At 57.4% G+C, this 9,729-nt stretch overlaps 1 protein-coding gene across 1 annotated transcript; it reads right to left on the bottom strand.

Annotated features, from left to right (window-relative positions):
- Window positions 1–3,228: 3,228 nt before the first annotated feature.
- IRX6 (iroquois homeobox 6) lies at window positions 3,229–9,136 on the bottom strand. Its single transcript, XM_032614001.1, has 6 exons — window positions 8,555–9,136; window positions 7,299–7,556; window positions 6,521–6,630; window positions 6,019–6,326; window positions 4,625–5,227; window positions 3,229–3,676 (listed from the first exon to the last, which is right to left on the bottom strand). Exons 1-6 carry the CDS (start codon window positions 8,597–8,599, stop codon window positions 3,669–3,671), a joined length of 1,332 nt encoding a protein of 443 aa, XP_032469892.1. The 5' UTR covers window positions 8,600–9,136; the 3' UTR covers window positions 3,229–3,668.
- Between the last annotated feature and the right edge of the window lie 593 nt (window positions 9,137–9,729).

The following is a 9,729-nucleotide window of genomic DNA, read 5'->3' as shown; positions in this document are numbered from 1 at the left end:
TCACACAAGCAGATCTTCCAGGCAACCTCCCAGTGGGATTCTTTAGTCATGGGCTGACTTTGATGGTGGAGATCTATGGGCTACATTTTGCCAAACACTGACCAGGGGTGTCTCAGACAGCCATGTCCCGGGGAAATGTGGGCAGTGGGATGGGGGGGTGCTCTCAGCCAGGATATGGGGGCAGGTCCAGGAGGCACCAGAAGTCCTTTTCCACTGGATATTCCTGAGAAGGAAGAAGGGCAACCTGGAGTTCCAGAGGCATGAGACAATAGACTCATAGACAGAGTATCAAAGACATAGGCTCTTATTCATAATGGAATAAAAGAATTTTAAAATAAGAGAATGCATTAACAGTAGAGCTTAGTGGTTTAGAACCAGTCCTACTTGGGGTTTGACTTTTTTACTTGCTAACTGGATAACTGACATCAAGTTATTTTACCTCTCTGAGCTTCTGTCTCCTCATTCGGTAGATGGACACACTAGTAAGTATAATATAATGGTCCCTGGGACCCTTGTGACGTATAAATGAGTCCGTGCATTTAAAGGACATGGAATTGAGTCTGGCACGTGGTAAGGGCTCCAGAAGCTCTTGTCATCATTACCAGGGTCATAGGATGTTTGAGCCAAAAGTGATCATAGAGATCATCTAGTGAGTCCAATGCCAATGTCGTGACTCCTGGCAGGAAAGGAATCAATAAAGGAAGAAGACACGTGTTGTGGCTCCCTTGGCTTAGCTTCTTCTCTCTACCCAGTCTCCTAATGGTTCTCCCCAGCTGAGGGAAGGAGCACATGAGCCATCAAGGGAGTTTGGAGGGCCAGTCCTACAGTCTCTCCAAACCTGAGAAAGTCACCTTGCCTCCTTGACTGCCACTCACATTGCAGGGCTCACAGGCCAGCTGTCTGCGGGCCCCAGCAGGCTCAGCTGAGGACGGCAGGGTGCATCCTCCCTCCCCTTGCTCTGGTGTTTAATCAAAACAGTATTCAAAATATGATTCTGGGAGATTAGATTGGGAGATTTGCAGGAGGATCTCAGTGGGGACAGAGATGGTGGGAACAGATTGCCGCTGGGGGCCGGAGGCTGGGATAATCACAGGCTCAGACTCGCCATTCTCAGGCCTTCACCTGTGCTCCTGGAGCCCACCATCAGCTCCGGAGTGAACACTGAGAACCAGGATGGAGAACTACATCATCTCTGTACCTGACAGCTGGGGAAACTACGAGAGGGGAAGGGGGCTGTCCACGGCCACATAGCAAGGTAGTAATGGGATTGAGGTGGTCAGGCCGTTTCCTGGGATTCGAGGCTACTCTTTTTGGCCCTTCTGACACGCCTCTGCCTCCAGCTAACCAGGCCCAAGGTCTTTGGAACAACCCTGGGCCGCAGGCTCCTGCTCTGGGCTGTGGTGGGGGAGAGGCTGGACCTCCTAGACAAGAGTGAGAGACCACCTCTAGAGGTCCTGCTTGATAGCTGGGCCTCCTTTTGCAAGGCTCAGTGTCCTATAAAGGCTGAATGGCTGGAGGCAGGGTGCAGGTAAACCCTCCGCCCACTACCATCCTCCACTCTCTGCATTCTAGGCCCACATGACCTCGGGCTTAGGTGGGTCCCTTCCCTCTGGCCTTCACTTTCCCATCTGGAAATCTGACTCGATGTGATGCTAAGGGCCCCTCTCCTCTCCACTAAATGGTTAGCAGGAGCCCCGCTCCCAACTGGAGGCCCGAGGAACAAGCTTCCGCAGCCTCAGCAGCCCCCCGAGGGGGTTTACCTGGCCCCCTAGGAGGGGCTGGGGTCGAGAGCGCCTTGAAAGAAACCTCTAGCTAATGCGCTTTATTACAAGCGTTAATCCCACAAAGCCGACTGGAAATAATGTTTATCTTTTCGCAGTTTAATTTCCCGGACCCTAAGCCGCAGGTCAGTGAGGGCGACTGGAGTGTCCCTGGGGAGGCTGGGGGTGGGAGCAGCTGTCGCCCAGAAGCAAAACGAAAGCAGAGAGGTGGTTTCCCAGCAGGAAGCTAGGGAGAGGGGCAGGAGCTAAAAGGGGCCTTGAACCCTCAATGGAGAGCTGGGTCCCTCTTCACCACCTTGAGCCAGTCCCTGCCCTCCCATCTGGCCTCAGTTTCCTCATCTGAGGAAGGGGTTTGTGCTTTTGTAATTCATTATCTCTGACTATTCTATAGAAAAGAAGGCAGGGTGGGGTAGGGGGAGGTGGCCTGTTCCCTTCGTTTTTTTTTTAACCCCCTCTTTTCCTCTCTGCAGCCTTCAAGGTTCTTAAAATCTCCTCCCAAGGATGAGGATCCTTCCCGTCCCAGACTTCAGCGGCCCGTCAGCTGGCAGGGCGCTGGTCTGGAAGGCTGTCACTCAGTCACCTCCGGCCGGGCTGGAGCCCAGCAGTGGAGACACAGCTTCCCGAGGATCCAGCCCCTAGGCGCACACCCCAGCTGCCCTCCCTTCCCGCCTTCCCGCATCTTTCCGCATCAGCTGCCCGGACCTCCCCACTAGGGCGCTGTCCCGGGTTCGCCTCCGTCTCTCCTCGTGTGCAGCGGCGAACGCACTCGCTGCCTAAAGCCGAAGCCACCGCGTCGAGGACACGAACTCAGGGCTGGCAGCGGCATCTTTAAATGTCTCATCTCCGCCCCCGCACTCCCCAGCCCTACTCCAGACGCTGCTAGCCAGGGGGACAAAGCCCCCTTCCTCGCCCGTCAGCTCCCATTGGTTGGCCTGTACCGGAAGTGTTTGCTGGCACTAGATTAAATGGAAAGAATGCCCTCTCTCGCCTCTCATCGACCCGGCAAGCTGTCACACTTGGCCGCTGGGGCAGAGGGGAGGAGCGCGGGGGTCCCAGCGGTGCGCCCAGGGACGGACAAGAGGATCCCCATCGCCCCTCCTCCCAGCAAACTTAAAGCCCAAGTACGAACCCGGAAACAAATGCAGCTTCCACACAAATATCCTGACGGCTCCACGCCGCCTCTTCCCCGCCCCCAGTGGCCGCCCCCCTCCCTAACTCCCAGGAATCGGCCGGGCGTCTGCCGGGCTCTGCGAGTTGGCTGGGGCCGCAGTTCGGTGGGCTAAGCCGCAGGCGCCGTGGCCTTGACCATTCCCTTGTCAGTTTCTCTCCCAGCTCTGAAAGGGACTGAAATCTGCATCCTGTCCCCAGAACCACATTTCATTCTCCCCTCCACCCCGACCTTATCAGGCTCCCCTGTCGCAAAGAGGCCACACAGCTTGGGTTCGGTTGGATTATTTTGAAGCACACAAGGAGTGGGGAGGGGGAGAAGACCCACGTGGTCCTTAGGGGCCAAGTCAGCATTGAAGTTACAAAGTGAGGGTGATGGGAGTGAGCAGGAGCGGGAGTGGCTTCAGACCCTGAATCCAGAGGGGAGAGGGAGACTTGGATACTGAGTCCGTGCACGGTGCAGACTCGCCAAGCCTTCCCCCTTGACCTTCCCCAAGGTGCCCTGCCGCCTCCTCCGTGGGATCTGACAAAATGCACATCTGCCAGCCACTCCCAGCTCTGCGTGGGAGGAGGGCCGGTAGGAGGGTTTCTGTGTGTCTGTCTCTTAGGCAAAGTGAGAGCCCCAGACCCTGGGGAGGTCTCTCAGCTTCTTAGTGTGGAGGTGAGTTCCAAAAAGTAGGGCTTATTTCCAAGATTCTTCTGCAAATCGCAGCCATTGCGCTAACCTGCTGAGAGAGGAAAGGTTGATTAAAACCGGAGGGCCACTTGGTGGTGATTCCTAGGAAATCTGAGGTCAGTGGTGTCTCATCCAAAAGGAATCAAAGGTCTAGGGGCAATTTGCTTGCCAGAGGTAGCATTTGGACCCCGTTATGTGTAAATTCAAATAACAGTGTAACCCAATTTTCTAAGCCAGTAGCTAATTCTGAGAGAAATTACTTCAAAGAGCAGAATCTGACAGTAGTTGCTGGAGGCTGCCAAATGCTTCGGGAATGTCCCTTTGTGGGGTGAAATTCCCTTCCACCAAACACAGCCAGAGAACCAGCCAGGGGCAGGAGACACTGATTGGCAGTCCTGCCCTGCTTGGGGGTGAGCTTTTGGTGGGGGCCGCGGGGCTTTCCAGGGACAGCACCCACCTGAGCGACGCCCCTAGGGATTTAGTGGGCGGCACAGAGGGCTGCAAGCTGAACTTAAGCACTGGCCCTTCCCCTCAGACTTCCGGGAAAGCCCTGGTACGTGCCTAGCCCTGGCAAAGTCTTGGCAACGGAACAGCAGGAGCCAGCTGGCTTCCTCCAAGGGGCAGGCAGGGGACAAGGGTGGCTGTGCTGGAGAGGGTCATGGTGGTGCCCACCTGGCACATTGGCTGAACGTTGGAGAGATATTAGCTGTCCATCTCTTCAATGACTTTCTAAGGGTTTTCTAGGCAAGTTACTGTCTCATTCTGAGCTGAGTACTATTATTTGGTTTTAAGATTTGGTAACTAGAACTTTTACTCTAAGCTTCTGTTTCAAGGAGTGCTGTGAGACAATCTTGCACTAGGTCTGAACCTGGGCATGCTGGAGAGGCAGAGAGAGTGTGCAGCGGATGGGCACCCGGGGGTGGGGTGGGTGGATGGATGGATGTGTCGGGGGAAGGTGTCTTTTGGACAGACACTCCCAGCGCCGTTGGGGGCCCACTACCTTCTGCTCCCGACTGGTACTGGCACTGCACTGCCGGCGCCCTCCGCCGCGGGCATGGCGCACAGTCCAGAGGCAGGCCCTGTTGGGCAAACGAGGGGTTTCCAAAGGCTTTGGCTACTCGGGAAGACTCTTCGCACGCGGAGTCTCTGGGGACCGCGGGTCGCGCGCCGGGGCCTGGAGGCTGTCCAGGAATCAGATGGCACTCAGGACTTCGTGGCCTGGACAGGTTTGGGGGTGCACCTTCGACGCCGCTGGCTGCCGCAGTGTGCGCCAGAGACCAGATGCGCGGTCTCTCGCTGCGCGGGTAGTGCATGGTCAAAGTGGGGCCTCCTGGCTCGGCCCGCAGGAAGTCGGTTTCTCCCGACCTGGGGGGCTCAGTGAACGAGAAGCGGGGCGCCGCCAGACTGCACTCCTTGCGCTCCGGCCGGGCCTCTCGAGTTGCGGCACACTGTACCGCCGGCAGCGACTGAGTGTCTCGATGGAGCTCAGCCAGCCTGTCCGTAGCTGTGGCCACTGCCTCCTCTTCATCCGCCTCCTCTTCCTCTTCTTCCTCCAGGTCTTCCAGGTCACTCAGCCCCCGAGCCTCCTGGCTAGCTGAAACGTCTGCGGGAAATCAGGAGCGAGTGAGAAAAGCCCTAGGCCCCAAGGGAAATCCTCGGGAGTGCCCATCCCTGAGAAGCTTTTAGCAAACGCGCTCTGCACTCAGGGCATTCTCGGTGTAATTCACCAGGATGGCCACACCGCCTCCTACATTTGCCCCTGGGCTGCCGGCTGCGCAGCAGGAAAAGAATTCCCGCCCCTAGACCTGTCCCCACCCTTTGGAAGACTCCTCCCCTCCGATACCCCAAGGAAATGTCCACTTTTCGCTGCCTAAGACCTGGATCTCAGTTCCTCAGCCTTAAAAAAGCAAGGGAAAGTTTTTACCCAATTCCAACACCCACAGGTGGCTGGTGTGTATTACTTAATTGAGAAAATATTTACTGAGTACCAACTATGCTCCAGACATCATTTAGGCATTTAGGTATTAGGAACTTAGAGAATACAGCAGTGGATAAGACACTTTCTAGGGGAGTTGACATCCCTGAGGGGCTAAGTATGGCACATAAAGTAGGCTGACGTGATAGAGAATAACTTGGGAAGCTAGTTGGCGTGGGTGGCCAGGGAAGGCTTTTCAGAGGTGGCACTTTCAAGTCGAGAAGAAGCCGGCTCTGTAGGGAATTCCAGGTAGAGGGAACCACACAGGCAAAGGCCCTGAGGCATGCAGGGGTTGCATATGCAAGGGTAAGCAAGGGGGTGCCTTCCTAAAAGCTACCCCACGGGGTGGTTGTGAAAAGCCAATTAAACTGCTTGATGGCTGGAAACCCATGCAGGTTGGGGCAGTGAACATTCGGTACCTTTGGTGTCACCATTTAGGCAGCCCAGCAATTCCTCTGCTCCACCCTCCTCCTTCCTCTCCTCCCCGCCTTTGTTCTTGGGCGCCCAAGTCATCTTGTTCTCCTTCTTGAGGCGCCGGCGCGCGTTGGCGAACCAGGTGGACACCTGGGTGAGGGTCATCTTGGTGATGATGGCCAGCATGATCTTCTCGCCCTTGGTGGGGTAGGGGTTCTTGCGGTGCTCGTTGAGCCAGGCCTTGAGTGTGCTAGTGGTCTCCCGGGTGGCGTTCTTTCTGCGCCCAGCGCCACCCATCTCCACCGATCCATACCTGGGGGAGAACATGACTCACAGTTCTGGGGTGAGGAACCTGGGGCTGCAGTCAGGAGACTGTTTACGTCCTGGAAGTGAGGTTCTGCTCCCCATCCTAGCACACAGCCCCCCATGCTCTGTGGATTGGTCCTACCTCGGCCAGGAAGGGGGAAAAGGACTTGAGATGCCAGCCGCCAATGCCCCATGCCTTACCGGTCATACTGGTACTGCCCCAGGCTCTGCTCATAGGGATAATAGGCTGCTGGTTGTGCCAGGCCGGGTGTAAAGTTCCCTGCAGCCTCCTTAAATTCATACTGTGGATTCTGGTGGGGGAGGAAGGAAGAATTCAGAACTACATCTGGGGAGGAAGAGGGGTGGGGAGTTGCTGAGGGTGTGAACTCTGGAGTCAAGTCTGGTTCCAATTGCAGTACCACCACTCGCATTGGCTGTGTGATCTTGGGCACAGTTGTTTAACCCCTCTATGCCTCAGTTTCCCCTTGGTAAAATGGGATAACAATAATGCCTAGAGGTTATTGAAGAAGAACGCTTGACAGAGTTCCTGGTGCAGAATAAGCGATAGTTAAATATTAGCTGTTAAGATTACTGTTACTACTTGTCCCCCCCAGCCCCTCCCCCCTCCCACCAGCTGGGGAACTTTCTTTACTGCCCTTCCAGAGCTATTCCCTGACCCTTTCTATCTCTGTGACTTTGGGTAAGGTTATTCGGGCCCTTCTGCACCTCAGTTTCCTCATGTGTACCCTGAGCCTAGTGATGACTTGTTTACCTCACGCAGTTAATAGAGGTACAGGACGGACTCCTGTAAACTGTAAAGATGTTTTTTTTCTTTATATACAGTCCTAACCTTTTCCTTTCCTCGGAGTTGTGAGTCCTTCCTAGATGGAGACATCACACTGGATTTCGCCCCTGCCGCTCCTGCCCCCAGGAGGGTAGGTTTTGACGCACAGACCCAGGCTCCACCCCAGCTACTCACCAGCGCCCCGTACAGCGTGGGCGGCTCCGGGCTGTAGGGCAGGTAGCCTGCGTAGCTCTGGGCAGCTGCAGCGGCCGAGTAGGGAGCTCCATAGATGCCCAAGGCCGCGCCCAGCTCGGGCCTCGCGCTGCCCAGCAGCCGACTGTCGTAGGGTGCGAAGCAGAGCGCGGCCGCCGGGGTGGAGCCTGAGGCCACATCTGGGACCGAACGCTGGGCGGATTCGCAGCAAGTGGCGTTGGAACTTGCAGACACCAGAAACTACGGGGGCGAGAGAGGGGGCACCGGAGGTCAGAGACCGGCGCCTCGGGCTGGCGGGAGCCAGCGGCGGAACTGCCAGATCGTTCCTTCATTCGATATAAACTAAATGCCACCTTGTGCTGTGCTGAGCGTTCTGCTGAGGACTGGGACAGGAATTGTCCGTAGACGCAATTTACCCAAACTGCCTTTATAAATACCCCTAAACCTTTGCTAAGCTCCAGAGTTCCAGGGGCTCCGGGTCATGGGAAGGTTCTAAAACCCAAATCACAGAAGCCAACCTCGGCCAGTTCCCTCGCGAGCCCTCCCTCCCCGGAGTCACAGGATCCTACAAAGGCCGAACTTGAAGGTAGGCTTAGAGACCACGTCTCACTCCTGCTCCCATTTTATAGATAGGGAGTGAGGGCTAGAGAGAGTCGGAGGCTTATCCTAGATCACAAAGCGGGGCAGAGGTCAAGTGGGACTAGTCCTCTGGCACTCTGCGGAGAAACTGAACAGGGGTGGGCTCTCCAGAATTTCCCCAGGAAACCCTGTCACTGTACAGTACCCACCCAGGTCTGGAAAAATCGAAGGAACCAGAAGCAGAGCGCTTGGACCTGCCCATGGAAAGGGAAGAAAAAGAACAGAGGACAACAAACGAACAAGCCCAGAAAAACAGTGAGATGGACAGGGCTCTGGACTGGAAGTCTGAGACTCTCCTGGCCACCTCGGATATCTGTACAATAAGGAGGCCTCTCTGTAAGATTCCCGGGATCCTCACGGAGCTCGTGGCCAGAGTGCCCAAGTTTCGGGTCCCACGATTTTCCAGCTTACGCTGGGGGAGTTGAACGTTCTCAGCCAGGGATTGGGGCTGCCAGAGGGGTCGGTGGTGCATTACCCAGGTGCCCGCTCTCTGACTTCCCCGGGGACTCGTGTGAGAGGGGGGCGTTTACGAGCGGGCTCCTGCGCTAGGCGCTCCCTCCTTCCAGCCCGCCCCCATCCCCCAAGGGGGCGGCTCTTACCTGGGAAGCGCTGCCATAAGGGTGTCCAAAGTGCGGGAAGGACATGGTGGCTGTCCGTGACCCACCTCCCTCTTCTCTTGCGAGTTCCCGCCTCTGCCTCGCGGTTCTGCGCCTCCAGCCGTCCGCGGCCTCGGTTCCTTACACGGTTGCCGGTGCCCAGCGCCGGGTCCTCCGCCCGCTTGGCGCGACTGGAGGCAGAGCCGAAGGCAGCCCGGCTGCCGAGCCCTGCGCTCCAGAAGGCTCCCCTCCGGCCCGCGTGGTCCGGAAGACAGAAGGGCCCATGGATGGGCAGGGGAAGGGAGAGGATGCGGGTTCCCAAAAGCGCGCGGTGGCGAGGCAAGGTGAGGCGCGGCGCGGGGCCGTGCAGCTCCCGAGGTGCCCCAGTCCAAGGTGGCCAGAGGCTCAATGTGACGTCACGGTAATCCCGGGCTGCCAGGCGGGCCCCCGAGCCCTGGGGCCCCGGGCCACCAAGCCTGCCAAGCGCAGCCAGCCCGTGCGCGCGCGCGCACCCACCACACTCACACTTGTTCCGGGAGGTTTGTGCAGCTGGTGAGGAAAGTCAAAGACCCTGACCCTCTCTGCCTGGCGCAGGATCCTACCGTTTTCGCCTTAAACTCACGCGCGCGCGCACGTACAATCTCACCAAATTACCCGGGAGAAGTAGCAGAAACGCCTCCCACTGTGCCGCGCAGGCCCCGGGCGCAGCGCGTTTACCTCCTCCTCTGCGGCCCGGAGGAGGAGAGAAGCACCGGGCAGCGAGGGAGGAGAGAATACAAAAGAAGAGACAGGAGAAACTACAGGAGAAAAGTGGGGGAGAAAGGCTAGAGGGAGAAGGAGGAGGGGAGAGGAGAGAGATGAGGAGTCTAACTGAATAGAGGCGCGCGGGGGAGGGGAGGAAACAGGGGTGGGCGAAGGCTGGGCGGAGGTTGAAAGCTGGCAGGTGGAGGAGAGCAGAAGCTCGGGGGAGAAGCCTCCAGCCCGGCCCCCCCACCCCGCCCCTCCGCTGCAGGAAAGTTTGTTCGCGCCACAGGCCCCGAGCTCGTTGGGGCAGCGCTGGGCAGCGTCAGTGGATCCCACTGTTCCGGCCGTCTTTGTCCTCGGGGACCTGGCTCCCCGCCCCAGTCTCCCTAGGACTCTAGCTCGTTGCAGGCTCTCCATGCCCGGGGCTTTGCCAG

The sequence above is a fragment of the Phocoena sinus genome, chromosome 19 (genome assembly GCF_008692025.1).
Source record: "Phocoena sinus isolate mPhoSin1 chromosome 19, mPhoSin1.pri, whole genome shotgun sequence".
Lineage (NCBI taxonomy): Eukaryota > Metazoa > Chordata > Mammalia > Artiodactyla > Phocoenidae > Phocoena > Phocoena sinus.
Note: the sequence above shows the minus strand (reverse complement) of the source record. Positions and strands in the feature narration are given on the sequence as shown.